General features: G+C 31.0%; 1 protein-coding gene across 1 annotated transcript in view; it reads right to left on the bottom strand.

Moving 5' to 3' along the window:
* LOC124531650 (hemicentin-2-like) overlaps positions 1 to 11983 on the bottom strand; it is a 36174-nt gene extending 24191 nt beyond the window's left edge. The window contains exon 1 of the mRNA XM_047106124.1: positions 11609 to 11983. Coding sequence (XP_046962080.1) covers positions 11609 to 11660 — 52 coding nt within the window. The 5' untranslated portion in view covers positions 11661 to 11983. The remainder of the gene's footprint in view (positions 1 to 11608) is intronic.
* Positions 11984 to 19654: the final 7671 nt, after the last annotated feature.

Raw genomic sequence — 19654 nt, forward strand, 5'->3', positions numbered from 1 at the left:
GATAATATAAATGATTTACTTCAAACCAGCTGTCAAACGGGAGTTGTACATACAACAAATACTATCATTATTAAAATATCGTTTGCAAATTTTCGCTCGATAGACTTTTAGAACAAAATTAACGGCATTTAGGACCTTATTCGTTTTACTATTATAAAGCGAAAGTAGATCTATCTGTCTGTTACAATTTTACAGTCAAGCCATAGAATCGAATTTTATGAAATTTGGTAAAAAAGAAGTATAAACTTTAAGTACTTAATATACCTAACACAAGACGAACAAGTTTTAAAACGCAAGCGATGTCGCGGGTCACAATTAGTATTTAAAATATTTAAGCAGTCCATTTAGTCGCGGCGATAAAAAAATGCTCACTACTTAATTAGATGCTTCAGCCTCAAGTGCGTTGTGAACCTTATATCCTTGTAACTTAAGCCGATTGATTTTAATAAGCGAGACATGTGGTCGTCGAGAGGATCTTAGTTACACATGCTGTTTCGAATTTCAAGATTTTACTTCGTTCCGAGAGGCAGAAAGACAGGCGCTCACCACGGCTTTGTTCTATAAACCGTGGTAACTCACGAAATCGGAACAAATAGGGATTTTATATTGTTATCCAATCCTAACTATATTTTAACAAAAATATATATACTCGTATAATCATTCGTCAATCGATCTGTAGCCCTATCTGTGATAAATGTGTATCAATATACGCTTTAACTCCATCCGATCATCATATTTCGCAATACGCGCAGTGTGGGTTACAGTTAATAACATAGGGTATCTAGTACTTGACCCAACCCCTCCAATGCGGGTGAAGCTAGAGCGGAATCTGATGAATTATATTTATAAAAACCTGTAACATATAATTTGCGTGGAAACGGAAAAAATATAAGTATTCATGATTATTATTAGTTAAATTAGCTTTTTCGAAATCAGCAAATGTCTCGCGAAATAGTCAGACACTTATGACACCCTCGGTTTAACAATAGTTAAAATACCCAAGACCAGGTATGTCGTAAAATAAAATGTATTCAACGCATTGTCGTAAAATTTTGTTACCTGCGAAACGAAAATGAATAGTCACAGAGAAACATTATAATAGCAATGGGATAGTAACTTTAAAATAGCTCAATATAGAACTTATTTTACTCGATGCTGAGGTTTTTGAAAAGGTAAGAGAATATTGTCTCCTTTGACAACAAAGGTTGCGAACATACCATCAAAAACGAAAAAAGCTTATATACTTTTTAGTCTTATTATGTTTTACAAGTACAAATTAAAATTAAATTATTTGAGTTGATCGCACTGTTTTTAAATATTGAACAAAATAAACAATACTAATCTCAATTGATAAGTTTCATGTTTATGTAAAACATTGCACGTATTAAACAAATAAATCGCTTAATTATAAAATGTTATGGTTTTACTAGTGCTTCAGGCACAACAACCTCTTGATTTTCCACTTTTAATATTTAATGGTACGTTATTTTATGAAACCACATAGGTAGTGTATGTAATCCGAGCGCCCTGCTACCGCAGCAGCACAATTAGTGAGGTCAAATGGGGATTATTCTTTCCATTTGTAGCCCAAAATATTATGTAAGAGTTCTTTGTCAAGTTATTATACATACTAATAACCCGCCCGGCGGCTTGCACGCTTGCAATGCTCATACTAAATATACTACATAAAGTGTTTTTTACATCACTTTAGAAACATCTAAAATTACAATCTTTTCTCTACTATATTGTACATGTATTATACATATAAACATTTCTCTTGAATCAATCTATCTATTAAAAAAAAACCGCATCAAAATCCTTTGCGTTATTTAAAGATCTAAGCATACATAGGGAGGGACTGCGGTAAGCGACTTTGTATTACATACTTTGTAATGATGATGATAATGATAAGTAGTTTCATACCAATTATACATGGTACTAAGTGCTTGGATAATTTTTTTTAATTAATAATAATGCTCATCCATTGACTTAAATAATTTTATGGCTACTTTTTGAACTGATTAACTTATTGAACCGTATTAGTACTTTTTTGTGGTTTAACCGGCATTGTGCTAGTTATGATTCAATTTATTACGTATTCTTTATATTAAAACTAATTGTTACGCGTTTAATGTGTGATTTAGTAACTATTTTATCTTAATTAGTTAATTAGAGCACGACTTTTAATGGGGACAAGTACCCAAAATGTTTAGTTATACACCAATTATGGTCGTTTAAGGCGATAAACACAATTGCGTAAGCAATGTAGTAAGGTCTAAGATACACAAAAATATTAATGACATACAGTACGTACAGATGGACTACTTTTATATATATGACTAAAATGATATTAAAATACACAAAAAAATATTGTTGATATTATTATTATTATATTTTTCTCGCATTTCTCATACATTCGTAAATTGAACCAAAATATATGCCCAAAACCGTAAATTTGTCGGTTTGTCTATAGTTCGAATCGAACATGACCGGATTTTTTTAAAATCTATTTCGATTAAAACTAATTAAATCTCTTTGTTAGAAACTTTAGAATTTTCAAAATACTAATAATATCGTTCACTGATTTTAATAGCATTTTACATTTCAGATGTATCATAACGAACTTAATATGTTTTAATTACATCAATAAATTAATACTGATGTATCTTTATTAAATATGTAAGTAAGTAGGTACTTGGTAAGTCCATGGTCTCGCGGCAGTAAAATCAGGTAGGTACAAATATTAAAGATCAATTTAAGATGAAAAAATGTAGTCTTGAAATAGATAAAAGTTGTTATCGTAAATATGATTGAAATTAAACTGGATCTGTGTAATTAACTTTATAAAGCCAGTTTCAAATATTAATAATGTATGTTGTATTTGTATCATGTGGCCAGCATAAGAAAAAAAAAGTGATTATAATAAATATACTATAGTAGGTACATTTTTGAGATCCTAAGGGGTCTATGGCAATATGTGATCGCAATGGATCAATTTCTTAGGTTTAAATTTAAAGTACGAAAGATAAAAAATAATTGAATACGACCTATAGCAACATAAAAAACAATTGATTGTGTTATATTTACCGATCATTTCTTTAAGTACTCCATGTCAATTGATAAAATAGGCAGAACAACTACTATTCGGACCAACATTTCCTCTTTCTATTGGACAAAAGTATCAATTTAAAAGTAAAAACACCAATAACCGCCCATACCATGACCACCATATTGTTTACATTGTTAACATTGAGTCTATATTAAATCACAATTTCGAAATTCTCAGCGAAACCTAAGACGGTATAGGCGGGGGAAGGAAGAGAGCCTCACAATAAAAAAATGGTCTCTATTATAATACTGGCACAATTTTTTGACAATTGACGACAAAGATATATTTAATTTTAGAAGAGTTTTTCATTCAATTGAATGTTTGTTCGATTTATTGCTCTTCCATCTTTATGGGTGCACGCATAGCACCGGCCATTTTACCTGCTACGCCGGTTTCCCGTCCCCTTCACCTTAATTCTAATCATCTATCTCTTTCTCACAACCAGCTTATTTATATTGCTTGATTTTTATCCCGTTCGCGCGTCTTTACCGACCCCGTCAGCACGTCTTTGGCTCATTTAAGTGGATTATTATCAAGGATTGTGCATATGAATACAATGCTATGTTATTCATAGACATTTTCATGTTCCGAAAAAACGCGATTCAAATATGCCATAAATACGCATTCGTTTCATATAAAAATGTATATGTTTATATGTATTCTATCATAAACTATCTTAATAAAAAATAAAAAATTCACAAACTTGATTTCAAATAATATAATTCTCATTACGTTTTTTTCTATCGTATTGGAATTCGTTTAGAATCGATTTAGGAATAAGGCGTTTAATCGAGCTTATCGCAAGAATAAATACATTAAAAAATCTTACTCATTGTAACCGTTTTAAATAACTTATACTGTGAATCATTATGACTACATCCGACTTTCAAACTTTCAAAAAAACCGACCTTCGTTATTTCTCGTTCATACGTGACGCAAACAAAATATTTGGTACAAAATTAGTTCCGATACGCGTCACATAAATTATAAAATCTAGGACAATACAAATTTTTGTATGTACAAATGATTGTTGTAGATATACCTGTTGTAAATATTTTAATAGTAATTTTCGGGTGCGTTTCTGGTATCAACAACATACTCACCAATATAGTAACCATTATCATTCATATATAAGTATAATACACTAAATATATGGTCTGATGCACTTACATCATAGAGTAACAGTAGGTTAGCATTTACTATAAATATTATAATATCACAATTGGCCTTCTTATCGGTAAATCAACTATTTCTTTGCAAGCCTTTGAATAAAAAGGAAATTGAATGTGACTGTTTCAAAGTCCTGCACAATTGTAACTTACAGTGTACAAATGAACAGCAATGAAAACTCATTAAACGAAATAAACAAATAGCCAAAATATACAAACTACTACACTAAAGCAAAATACACCGACAAATACGTTCAAAAATCTTATTTTTAGTATATTCTAAGTAAAGTGATAATTAATTCTTTTAAAAATAGTATACGTACACCCTAAAACCCGGATGTTCGTGACATCGAAGAGCATTGAGAACGCCACATGTGGGCTGAATTAAAGCCCTCTTCTACACATGGCGAGTTTTCAACATGACACAAAAAATCTCGGAAAGATCGTTTGTGCTCAGTCATGTTTTTACACTCTATAGTCCAAAAAGGAACTATTTTTAAATTTATAATAAAGCCCCAATTTGAGATTAGATACATATTAGCCAATTTGTCTCAACTTTTGTAAAATTTTTCAAAATAAATCAATTTAATATTGGAAAACCGCGTTAATATACATTTTAGTAAATTCTTCATGAACATTTTCTGCCTTTTTATCTATTCACCCGCTGAAAGTATACCTATCCTATAATTTGAATCTTACTTCGTAAACCCGATATATATGTAGATATTTCTTATTAATTTTTTCATTACATTTTTGACTAATAATATTTTATTATTTAACAAGTACAACTCTGTTAATCCAATTCGTCATAATACGTTATGCACGCACCACTACCAATGATGTCATCAATAAAGAAATTAACTTTGGTTGTTTACGTACAAAATTCTAAAGCAGATTTTATTCCCAACGACGTGAGTAAAACTTATATCGTACAAACAGTGTTGTGAGTTCAACTTTCGATATTTGTAATATCCTATTTCTTGGCCGTCGATTTAATTTACTTGTAGACCGAGTTCATTGAAGCTTGTCATCAATATTTTATAATGTATAGAAGTAACGATTTTCATAGTTGTAGGCCGTTAGTAGACAAGTAATATGTACGATGCGGCACGTGGATGGAGACGTACAAATACTGCTATCCTCTTTAAGCAATGTGGCATTCATCTAAGCCGCAGATTGTGACACTTTCATAATAACCTCTTTAAAACGGTTTAACATACTACGCACGAGACATTCTTCTTAGCCGGTTCTATCGACGGGTAAACAGCACCTGTCTCAATAATGAATTTGTGTTTCGGTTACATTCGGTAGTTCACTTATATTTTATATTAGCGGCTACTAATATTAATGAGTTATTAAAACTGTTATTTTATAACTCTTATAATAAAATTATAAACTAGAAATCAAAACATTTATTTACTTCAACATAATTTACGACTTTATAAAGGCAAACCATTCATTGCACAATCCAAAAATAGATGTGTACTATATTTTAGTACTTTATATTCACGATTCTCGTATTCCACGCAATTTGTTTTTAGCTCAGCTATATTGAATACCAAAAATGTATATACCTTAACAAATAACACAATCCTATTCCATCTAACAACCTATATCCATTTTAATTAACTTCTAAATATCCTACAAAACTGTTATCGGAACTTTAGAAGTCGACATTCAAAACGTAAATATATCGCAAATCCATATTGTATACTTGTTTATTTAGCTTTTGTCCTCTTGGGGTCGAAATAGGCTATAGTTTCAAACGTAGTTGTGAACAACAAATGACGTTAATATCAACAAATAACTGTTCAATGGTCCCAGCTGCTACGATTAAGTCTTGATCTCCGTATAAGCCCTAAATAATATACTAGGGACTAAGGCAAGCATCTCTGTTTTCTTAATTCACTCCATAGATGTGTTTAAAATTGCGCCATTTATACCAAATTTTACGACGTTATCCGTCCGCTACACTACAGACTCCCTTCGAGAGGTTTCAAAATTAATGTTGAAATCAAATTTTAATACGTTGCGTAATGTTTGCTGTATTAGATGATTTCTAGTAACTTGACTATGTGTATGAGTATGAGTAGTTCACTGTTTTTCAATAAGGCGATGATAATTACAAAAACCATATTTACCGAAACTCTATCGCAAAATGTAGCTAATATACGTTTTTAAAACGTCAAATTGTGGCCTCCATTATAGGCAAGAAGTCCTACAAGCTTAACATTTTCTCAGTATTACGATTCTAACATAGATGTTTCTGTGTACCAAGCCAGGCCTACCCGGTGCTAAACATCTTACCTGCACGCTCCATGCTTTTTTTCTTTTAAACATCTGTTAATAACTCCGATACTATTCATCCAAATTAAAAAAGTTTAAGCGGCTGTTCCTATATCGTATACTCATCAAAAAGTACTCGGCAAATAACTTAAATTACTTAGATTACTAATTTGATGTTATGTATAACTTTATGATAAAAATTACTTAATACTATGTTAGATACTATTTTACCTTGAAATTAAATACATATAGAAATAAAAAATTGCATTGCATTTAATAAAATTATATATAGGAGTCTGTATCAAATGCAACAAAATACTATACCCTACATAGGTCTAGATGTATAAGTAGTTCCTTAAGGTACTTTACATGGCCGAGTTGCTAATGAAAGTATTTTAAATCACATAATTTTCGTATCAAATCCTAAGCACAGCCTTATTGTAAACCAAAACCAAGTAAAACCGGGACGGGTCGCTAGTTTTTTTTTATTAAAACTCACGTTCCACATCGGAGATAGCATTACGCCCGCGCCGCACACCTGCATCCGAAACTGGTTTTTATAAAAAATGTTTTCACTCTCTGATGGCGTTCAGCCATTGGCGTCTTTAGAAATAACATTCTGTACTTTCCTCTCAAGTTTTTCTTAAGATTCATAATTAGGAATTATTTATAAATATGAATATGGCTTTAAGGAATAAAATATTATCATGTTTTCATAACAATATGATACCTGAACGTTATACAGCCGTGAATTAGTAGTTACACATTTTGTTTTATCTCTGTCCCTCATCAGTAAATTGACATTGGTAAGAAGAAGACAAAAGATTGTGTTTAATGCAACTGCATTTCGAATTATATTTGTTTTTAGGAATATAGTGTATGATATTATATTATACTGTGGTGTGGTTTTGGTTATGAAACGAAATTCGACCGTCATTTAGTGATAACAAAAAGATGAGACACATTGAATTAGAAAGATAATGCTGAGCCAGCTTAGCGGAATCTTGTCATGAAAAAACTCGAATAAAAAAATAAAAAATAGCCTTTTTATTTTTTTATTTCTACATAAAACATTATTTCATACACCTCCGTTTGCGTAATTTTCGTAAAGTAGAAAGTTAATGTAGATTAAGAGGTAAAACCAAACTTGTTATACATAGGAATATTGCCAAAATTTCTAATTTATGGTTAAAACTCAGCTTCTTAATATTTAAGTACACTTTACTCGCCACTCGTCACAATGCTAAAATTGTATCCAGAGTTATTTTCTTTTTATGTAGAATAATCAATATTATATGAATTCGCCCGTACTATCCTAATCCAACGTCAAACATGTCCCGCGTATTATTTTCTAAGGCTACTAAAAATTGCAAGATGATTTTATCTTATTCACTAAGAACATTATGTACAAACGTGTTCATAAATTAAAAGTTTAATTTTAATTGAAGCAACCCCTGAAAAATATCTCGAACAGTAAATATAATCATTTTTAAATATCAAAAAAGACTTTGGGTCATACGAGTAAACTAGAAATGGAAGTATTCTTCTTAAACTCCCCAGAGTTTAAGAAGAATACTTCCATTTCTATTTCTTTCCAAAATATCCCCATATTTTTAACGTTAAACTGTTCTAAAATACGAAACAATTTCCGGAAGGCAATTTTATAATTACCATTATTTCAGCTTAATTCTTATATTATGTATTATTAATACGCAAGGCATATAATTACATATAGTACATTTTAAACAGAATTCGTTGAAATTTAATTATAAGTCATTAGAATATGACCGTAATTATTAGTACGATATATTAACTGCAGCTGCATTAGCTATTCTTTATAGAATTCACCCACAAAATCATAATTTATTTACTCGTATTTTTTTACACATAAATTGCAAAACTATCTTTATTATTATAACTTATTCAAGCATTCGTTTGTCTAACGATTATTTATAAGTTATAAATATCAAAATACGAAATGCAAATATTTGTATGTTTTTACCAAGACCCTATTATACTTAGTGGTTCTTTATAATATTAATAATAAACTAAAATTATCAATAAACTTCAGTTACACAATTTCGTATAACATGACTATATGTTGTATATTTGAGAAGGTTCTAAATAAATAGCATAAAAGATACAAGAAAACTTCATTTGTTAAAATTATAGTTTCAAAAATAATTACAAAATAGGTAGTACAATTGAAACATTTATCCGTGCGAAATCGGGTAGTGATGAATAATTTCACATCAGAATAATCATTTTTGAACGAAAATACAAGCCATGTAACGTGTAACGTATATTTATATAATATACGATAGAAGGTGAATGTCCTTATTCACACGACATACCGCAAAGTATATCATTTAAATGGAATAACGGAAATAATTAACGCAAATCAGTTTTTTATACACCTCGTTAGATTTCTTCTAATCGTTAAAATGACTGTAGAATATGTCATTAATATGCTTTTAAGTTTCTTAGAAAATATAATATATATTTTATGAGAAAGGACGCGTAAGTACCTACATGCTAATTAATTATTTTCCATCAAGGAATATTTATTAAGAATGTTTTTTTTTTTTTAAACCGTAGTATGAACATTAAAATGTTCGTTTATTCTTTTTGAATTGTTCTTTTTGTATGTACGATGTAGCTCAATATAATAATATTTCACAAAGTAAATACGATATTGGATTGATATTATTTGTATAAATGTTTTTAATTGATAAATAATATTTCTACTTCAATTAATTGCATATAAATTGCATTAATAGTGGATAAAGATTGTAATGTCGCATGTAATATAAATTTTTGAATATGATTCCTTTTTTCTCCTCCAGTTAAGCGTAAAGCTAAGGGGAAGGGATCGAACCTGCTACGTTCAAAGGCTCGTACAAAAATATTTTATCTATTACTAAAATAATTTGCCAGACGGCTGGCTTGGTAGAACACGCAGATCGGTTCAAATTAAGACATCGAACTAACATAACCAGATTAATGTATTTGTGACTATTTCTTTTTATAATTTTTTTCGTACTCGGCAATGAAAGAAAACGTCATGAAGGCATGACTTGATGAAGTTCTGCTACATTCGCATACACGAATATGAGGAATGTGGAGGACTTTGCTCCTTCGTCTTAATAGAGGAGATCTTTGCTCGGCGCTGGCACATTTACTGGGACTTAATATTTTAATCGTTGAAAAAGAGTAACTACTGAGTTTCTTGTCGGTTCTTCTCGTTAGTATCTACTTTCCGAACCGGTGGTAGCTTCACTTAATATACTTGTTAAATGATGATTCGAAAGTGCTTACAAAAGCCTATTTGAATGTATATTCTGATTGATAGATTGATCGATAATAAAATTCTCACTGAAATTAGTTGGTCTCCGTTTATAAATTAAAAAAGATATAAAAAACGCCTTAAAATTACAAAAAAGTGGAAAATAATTAACGAACGTACGTAAGTCAACCATTGTTTACTTATAAGTTATATTGCATATAAAATAAAGAGCAATAACCAGCTTCAGACATATCATAGCTAGGCTAAAGCCTGCTCTCAAGAAGGTTTGAAACTTATTCCACCACACAGCTCCAATGCGGGTTGTTATAAGCACTGGCGTAGCTATCATAGGGCCAGGTGGTGCAGTGCACCAGGGCCCCGGAGTTCAGGGGGCCCTCTAAACTAAGCCTTAAGCTTCTGTAGCTAGAAAATCACGACCCTGTGCACAAGATTTCTTTTTTGGTATCTATAATTTTAAAGAGTAATTATTAGTTAAAGAGAGATGGAAAAGAAGGGAGCCCAATTATTTTTGTAAGCACCGAGGCCCTTCCTCACCTAGCTACGCCATTGGTTATAAGTGTCCAGACGTAGAGCAGATTTTATCCAGCAACTGCAGTTTCCCTTTGCCGATAAACACGGGATGAATTATTAACATAAATAACGTATTATATATAAAAACTTAAAGGGGTTTGCTGAGTTAGAACCTGAAAAATTTGGTTATGATTCACGTGTTTACTGGTCCATCTCGGATCTCTAAGTAATATCGTAGGTACATATGCATATCAACAAATGTGATGGATTGACGTTTTTGTTAGTAAACACCTCAACAATAAGGTGATTCTTTCTAAAATCTAAAACAATTTTATTTGTCTAGTTTTTATAGTTAACTAAAAGTATATTCGACACCTATTTTATACATGATTCCGCCGTTATCCCTATAGAGGACGCCTGGATTTTTTGTTTTTTTTTTTAATATATAGAGGAACGCGTCCGTGAAAGAGAAAGACAACGAGTGAGTGAAACAAAATGGTGGATAGGTACCTTTATTATTACAATAGGTTGGTTGTCAAGCAAAAAGTTGTAAACTTTTAAGGAGTACCATTTTTAGAAGTGTTTCAATATTTATACTTGCCGGTAACCAAGCTTTAACTCATAAGGTAATGTTTATGATTTTATTTATCTTAGAATTGACGTAAAATATCCTAGTAATTTAATTCGATATTTTATATTTTATAACGTGACTATATTTGTTAATATGACACTAGATAGACTTAGCCACGGACCACTGATTTTCTAGAAAATCATATAATATTACAAATAACTTAATATTTTCAATATGTATTATATCACATGTAGGTATTAAATCTGTATTTTATCTTTTCATTGTGTAATCGTTATTATGAAAGTATGGTAATTATAAATGCCTTAACACCTTACACGTCATACAAGACTGTAATAATTACCAAATATACGGAAAATAGAATAATTTAAAAGAGAAATGGTTATAATTTAAATATTGTTATGTCTAAAAATTACTTGACAATAAGTATTAAGAAAACCAGAATACTATGATATCACAACGAAAGCAGGTAACAACGTTTAACAAAAGTGCCTTTGATACAACACAGTTAAGCCTACGCACACATACAAATCTTAAACACGAACAAGTTTATAAGACCATTTGTTGAAACTTGAAACACGCGGCTGCGACACGACGCGCGAGTTAAGTAAGAAAGTAAGGCAACTTGGTTCGTTTACCTGTACTAATCAGCAGGCAAATAAATGGTGAAAGCAACCGGTTTGGACCCATGTTGGCGCTGCAGAAACTTTCTAATCAATTTTTTTTTTCACTGTTTAACAAATCCTTAACGATTGCATTTTATAAATCCTTAGCGATTGCACTTTACCAACCATACTTCACTCACGTAAGGAATGTCTCCTTAATTTAAACTTCACTATTATGACATCATTAACATAAACACCATCGTTTAATTAGTATGACATAAACATTGTTTTACACGGTTGTATCATATTCAAATACAATAAATTACAAACTTTAGCGCGAGTTCGCGACGCACAACACAAACGTAGCTCTAGAGCGACGGTTAACTCAAGCTGAGCACAATTATGAATGCAGACATGCCATGCTAGTGATGCGATTCGATTCGCTTCCACTCGAGTTGTCGCGGTAACCCGAATGACAACATGTAATCGATATAAATAATCGATAGTATCATCGTTGGACACAGAAAGTTAATGTAGTGTATATTGACAACTCAACAACAACAAAATAAAAACTCATTTCGTTTTCCTAAAAAATAGAAATAAGTATGAAAAGAAAAGTAAAAAAAAATCGTATTTAGAAAAATTGAGCATCCAATTTGTTAAAGCTTGCATTTTTGTTTAAAAAGATTTGAACTGTAATGCTTTTTGTAGATTATTTATAAAATATTTTCTATAACTATGTTGTTTTGTGCTATAATATTATTAACTGCGCTTATATCAAGTGATTGTATTTCAAATAATGTAATATCGGATTTGTAAATGCGTGTTTTGTATCTGATTATGCATTAAATATATGAAAGTGCATTGCAATAATTGCAGCAAAGTTCAGTTATTTTAAAATAAAGTATAATTCCAACTCGAGTGATGTAAAATCGATTCAAGTTACTCGAATAGTACGATATTCGAGGTTGAATCACTATGCTAACCGCCCGCCGCGCCGCTCTCTACACGGCTCCGCGCCATTCTTTTGGTTAGAATGAAAGAGACAGCAGATAAACGACAGAGCTACTTGTCTCATAAGTCTACAACTTCTGCAAGTAAGATTGCAAAACGTACTTCAAATTTTAACTCAATTTATTCGTCTCTATTTCATTAGTTTAATATAAAAATTGTTATACCGAATATAACATAGATGACAATGCATAAACGGGAAAAAATATAAAATAAAAAAAAAAGTTAGTATCACAGATAAATAGAAAAATCGATATTATTAAAAAAAAACCTAAAACATGACTATAATCCCCGAAACGCGCAGCATCATCTAGTACAAGTTGTACGTATATTAAATACTAGACCCCGCCGGGCTTCGAACGGGTGCAATGCTGATACTATAAGTATACTACAGAATTTATTATATACAAAAATCTTCTATTTGAATATTAAAAAAAAACCGAATCAAAAGCATACATAGAGACAGACAGCGGTAACCGAAATTGTTTTACACTATGTAATGATTTGTAGTGTTTATTATCAAACATGGATGGATTAATATGTACCGAAAAAATGCCCTAAAGTTAATTGTTTGCAATATGTATAATATTTAATGTCGTATGTCTTATCTGCGAATGATAGATACAATTTATTGCCTTTATGACTCAATGCGCAGCGTTAGAAAGACTGCCTAGCGTAGTGAAAGTTGCAGGTTCAAACCCGACACCGAGGTTATTGCGTACCCTGACAAACTTTACGCTTGATCGGAGAGAAAAATTCATTAAAAAATATATATTGGTAAATTTTTTGAAAAAGTCAATAATTAAGTTCCATAAAAGCCAGACCTTTGTAAAACGAAAAAACTTAATCATAAATACATTTTTCAATTGGATTATGTTAGGGGATGACTTCCAAGAGGGTAAATTCAAATTTTCGTCACTCTGAGCACTCTGAGTTGCCACTTTGTTTTATTCAAATTTTCCATAAACTTTGTGTGGTAGGTACCTACATATTTAATTTTTTTTTTTCGGTAAAGAATAAAACAAGTCAAATATCTTGATAACGATTGGTGGATTGGTAACATCTCAATTATAATTAATCACAAGAGTTTTTACTTTTATTTGAAAACGCTTATCTAATATAACATTAAAGGGAAATAAAACATAACACTTCGTTTTGCTTTGCTTGAAGCAGCAGAAGCCGTGTGAAGCAACTCGGGCTGTTTATTTTAAATTTTCAGATTTGATTCTCGAGACTGTTGGTATTATATTTGTGAGATTTTTAGAGTAACTATTTGAAACGCCTAGTTCTCTTTTCGCCCGTTTTAATTTTTTTTATATGTTGAAACCTTTATTTAATCTGTTTATTATATTTGACATCACTTATTTTACATGTGCTCGTAATTCAAAAATAGAATGTGAAATTGAATAAGTCGAAAGTTGTGTAAAAGCTCAAAAACACAAAGACTAGAAAGTTTTTCATGGATTCCTTCAGGACAGCAAACTTCCTGTCAATTGTGTTGATATTTATCTATAAATAATTTAACTTCTGACCATTGTGGTCAGAAGTTTTCATTAAAACACAAAGAAATAAATCATTTAAAAAAAATAACATACAGGCCAATAACGGCTAACAAATTACATTGTTTTAAAGATATTGTGGCGTATAAATTGTCTAATCTAGAACTTACGACACAGGATCCAAATGAGCTTTATAATTCCTTTTTTGAAGTAATACTAAAAGAATTTAACAATATATTTAAAATGAAATCATGTTATAGTAACACAAAATTAAAGTTTAGTGACTGGGCTACTGTTGGTATTTATAAAAGTAGAAATAAATTATACGACTTATATGATATGAGGCGGTGGAATCGAAGCGTAGCCTTTTTAGAATACGTCATTAAATATTCCAAATTTTTTAAAACAGTATGCATTTCTGCTAAGTCCTTATATTTAAAGAAAAAAATCCTGAATTCTGATAATAGAATTAAAGCCACATGGGATGTTATTAGTAGTGTTAGTGGAAAACCCAAAAAGGAAATGATACCAATAGAATTGAACACAGGTAGTAGATACACGAGTTCTGAATTAGAGGTTGCTAATTTATTTGAATCATTTTTTGATAAAGTACCCCATAAAATAACATTTCATTTAAAATCATCTACATCAAATGCAGCTAGGTTATTAAATAATAGTGTTTCTAAATGCATTATTGATTTTTCATTTGAAACGGTTTCTGCAATAGATGTCATAAAAGTATTTAAAACTATAAATATTAAAAAAACTAACGACATATGGGGCATTTCGGTAAAATTTTTTAATAACATCATATACGATATTGCTCCGTATATAGCAGTAATTTTTAACAAGAGTTTGGACACGGGTTCATTTCCTAACTTGTTAAAATGTAGTAAAGTTTTACCACTTTTTAAAACTGGAAACAGAAGCGATCCCGGTAATTACAGGCCTATTTCAATACTCCCATCCTTAAGTAAAATTTTCGAAAAAATTATTTTAAATCAACTTCTCGTCCATTTCGGTACAAATGCTATTTCTAGCAATTCGGTTTTAGAAGAGGTCGCTCGACAACTGATGCGGGAATTGCGCTTCTCAAACATATTTACGATGCTTGGGAGAAATCACAGAACGCTATTGGAGTATTCTGTGATTTATCTAAAGCATTCGATTGTGTAGAACACGAAACGCTTCTTTATAAGCTCAAATATTACGGTGTTAAAGGTAAAGCTCTTGATCTCATCGCTTCATATTTAAGTCAAAGAATCCAGCAAGTTTTCATTAATGGAATAAAGTCTTCTGGATCTACGTTAAAAATGGGAGTTCCACAAGGTTCAATTTTGGGTCCCTTTCTATTCCTAGTATATATAAATGATCTTCCTTTCTATGTTAAGGGTATTTATGATATAGTGTTGTTTGCTGACGATACTTCGCTGATTTTTAAGGTTGACAGGAAAAAAAATGACTATGACGATGTGAACGGTGCATTATCACAGATACACAATTGGTTTACAGTAAATAATTTAGTTTTGAATGCTCAAAAACAAAATGTGTAGTTTTTACCCTACCTAATGTTAGCAAGCAAAATTATAATATATCTTTAAATGGTGACCGTCTTGAAGTAGCTGATACTACGGTGTTTTTAGGAATATAATTGGATTCCAGACTTCAGTGGACTTCTCATTTATCATCCCTAACAGGAAGACTCAGCTCCGCAACATACGCGATTAGAAAAGTTAGACAACTAACTGATATTGATACCGCTCGTTTAGTTTATTTTGGTTATTTTCACAGTATTATGTCATATGGCATATTACTTTGGGGTAACGCTGCAGATATTGAATCTGTCTTTATTTTACAAAAGAGAGCAATTCGGTTTATTTATAATCTTGGAGCTAGAGACTCTCTTCGGGATGTTTTTAACAGAGTAGGAATACTTACTGTTGCGTCGCAATATATTTACAACAATATCATGTATATTCACAGTAACATTGATCACTTTGATAAAATCAGTGATAATCATTGTATATGCACTAGAAGTAAGGATAAACTTATAACGCCAAGTTTCCGACTCCGCAAAGTCAATGGATCCTTCTTGGGGCAAGGTATCCGTTTCTATAATAAAATTCCGCAGAAATTTTTAACTTTGCCGTTTAGTAAATTCAAATCGTTTGTTAAAAATACATTGGTAGAAAAAGCATACTATTCGATACAAGATTTTGTAGATGATAAAAAAGCGTGGAGTAATACCTGTTGACTTCCAAGCAGGATACATTAATTGAAATAATTGTATTTAATTAACATGACGTTGTATTTTTTAAATGTTAAAAAAGAGTAACTACTGAGTTTCTTGCCGGTTCTTCTCGGTAGAATCTACTTTCCGAACCGGTGGTAGCTTCACATTGTAAAATGACGATTCAAAAGTGCTTATAAAAGCCTACTTGAATAAAGTTTATTTTGATTTGATTGATGATTTGATTTTACAAAGACTTATATCAACACAATTCTCTGATAAAAGAGGGTGTAAGGTAACCAACAAGAGTTGCATTTAGTTATATTTTATGTTCCATAAAAACCCAACCTTTTGTTTGTTTATATATTTAAATTGCAATGACGTTTTAAATAAAATGCGATATAAACATAAAAAAGAGCACCTCTTTTAGATCAATTTAGGACGTTTATGCGTAACAGCGATATTAAGTTTGCAGGCGTTACAAATAAGACGACGCCACTCACATAATAATTATTTTTTAAGAATTTGTACAAAAAAGAACACGTAAATTTATATAAGATCCTATAACGTGACTTTATTTAGCGATTCTACCTTTCTGGGCTTTTTTATATAGTGTTTGTGTTTTGCAAACTTATGATAAAAATTGTGTTTTGTTGTCTTATATAAGTAAATTTAAAAGGTTTTTATTTTTGGTTACCGGAAAAATTCAAATACAGAGAACGTTTTGCGCATAAAGAGTGGACGGAAGGTAAAATTTCAATTTCATGCAGAGTACCTAAACATATTAACCGCTAGATTTCCCGCGATGTTAAAATATAAATAATAAAGTTAAACGTTAAAGAACTTATAAAAACAAAACTTAAAAAAGTACAGCTATAAAAGTTCGCAGTTATGATAGGAGGTAACATCAATTACTTTAATTGATGTGTATCTAGTGTTTTAAAGATAGGTCCTTAGTGTGTATTAGAATTGGATAATTTCACAGCTACGAACGACAAAACTAGTTACTATGGTTATAATTTGATTATTAAAAAAAAAACAAGTAACATTCATGAATAGTTTCTTTAATTTAGAAATATCTCCCATGCCATCCATAATCAAAAAGTAAGAAATAAATGACTAGCTCTGTGCGTCCGTAATGGAGGCGTAATTAAATTTAGAGCTTCCCTTTTGCTGGTTACTAATTTTAATAAAAGCATAATGTCTATGTCTCATAAGGGGGTGGAATGGTTGCACAATTAAGATGATTGCGTGGGATGGATTATTTCTCCATGGGCATATTCCCGACACGATCCCTCTTGTAGCTTAACAATCTCCCTTGCGATACTCCGTGTCAAATTGGCCAACTGCTTACCCTAAACCAAATAATACATCAAATGTCATCATTACAGGGGTGCTTATATTTGAATAATTATAAAGTGAAACTCTGAAGGGATATATATATATTAAATATGTGTAGATTTTATGCTAAAGATAATATAAATCCATTTAAATGACTAAAATACGAAATAGGGACGTTAAAACTTTTAAGTTAAAAGGAATGTTGTTAGTGTTTTTAGCAAATGTAATGATATTTTTAATTTATGTTATTCATCATCATCATATATGGACCTTCTGTTATCTGACAATAATATGGACAGAAATAATACCTATTTTGAAGACCTGCCTACCTATACCTATTTATATATACATAAGTGATAAACTAGTCTTTAAGCAACATTTATTTATGATTTAAAATACTGTGCAGAATATTAAAAAAATAAATAGTGACAAGCAGCGTTTACAAAATCGTCAAATGGTTGATTAGTTATGAAATTTGTAGTTTCTTCTTAGAAATGACAAATCATTGATGATAGACAGTGATGTACTCATTACTACAAGGTCAAAAGAAGATAAGAAGTAATGTACGAAGAGTATATACAACTCGAGAGGGGTAGATGTAGGTAAAAGCAAAATGCTGAGACAAAACAAACATTAAGCTAATCATCAATTAATGAGATTTTAAAGGCAAGCCTGTGAGAAAGTTTCACTCTTACTGCCAGTATTTTAAATTGAGTTTACTTGGTGGTAGGGCTTAGTGCAAGCCCGTCTGGGTAGGTACCACCCACTCATCAGTTATTCTACCGCCAAATAACAGTACTCAGTATTGTTGTGTTCCGGTTTGAAGGGTGAGTGAACCAGTGTAACTACAGGCACAAGGGACATAACATCTTAGTTCCCAAGGTTGGTGGCACATTGACGATATAAGGAATGGTTAATATTTCTTACAGCTTCATTGTCTATGGGTGATGGTGACCTCTTACCATCAGGTGGCCCATATGCTCGTCCGCTAACCTATTCCATAAAATAAAAAATAAAAAGATAAAATAATAGAAAACTAGCGATCGGTTTCGCACGGATGCGATGCTGACAGTAAATATACTACAGAATGTCTCTCAACGTTTACAGTTTTTCAGTCGTTATCAGTGTTTCTTCTACATTGTCGTTGTGTTATATTCAAAATATTATTACATTATTGTGTAGTTTATATATACAATAAATTATTTTCCTAAATAGGAAATTGATAAAAGAAAACCATCAACAGGAAATCAATGAGCCGATATATATTTCCAAAAACTCCCACAGAGCGTAAACAATAAAATTCTCGTACCCTAAAAAACATTATCATAGAAATGCAACATATGAATTGCCTGCGGGATTGTATAAGATGTAATAAAAGCACTTTCACATCACCAGTTTCAATTTCTAACTCCCCTTTGTCCCTAAGGAATTCCATATACTATTTGCAAGACTCTTATTTTGCCGCAAGGACGAGGGTTCACTCCCCTTTCTTTTCCCCTTCAAAGCAAATTGTTTTTTTAAGTAAACATTTATCTACATTCAACAGATTTTTAAACAGTCGCAATGTTCTAAAAAAAGGCTAAATTAAAATACAATGAAGCTAAATTACATAAAAATGGCAAACGCTTAAAGTATAATGTTACGTGTTAATTATATCTTAAAAAAGGGGGTATGTCAAAAATAATGTTTTTAAGTTCTTTACTTATATGATAGTTAACATATAAGTAACGATTAATATACATACAAAAACATGAGTACATTAATGAATGATACAGTTGAAAAAAATAAAGTTTAATAAACATGATTTTCCCGATTTCCTAAGAATAATAATATAAATAATATATAGGTATATATGTACTTCATAATACTGAAGAATACGCCTTAGACCTTCAGTATTAGCGAAGTAGATAAAGAGGAATAAAGGGAATTGCAATTGTTAATATTACATATGAATTAGGATACAAACTTATAAATACTAGTAAAATTATCTACGTCTAA

This window comes from Vanessa cardui, chromosome 8 (genome assembly GCF_905220365.1).
Source record: "Vanessa cardui chromosome 8, ilVanCard2.1, whole genome shotgun sequence".
In the NCBI taxonomy this organism is placed as follows: Eukaryota; Metazoa; Arthropoda; class Insecta; order Lepidoptera; family Nymphalidae; genus Vanessa; species Vanessa cardui.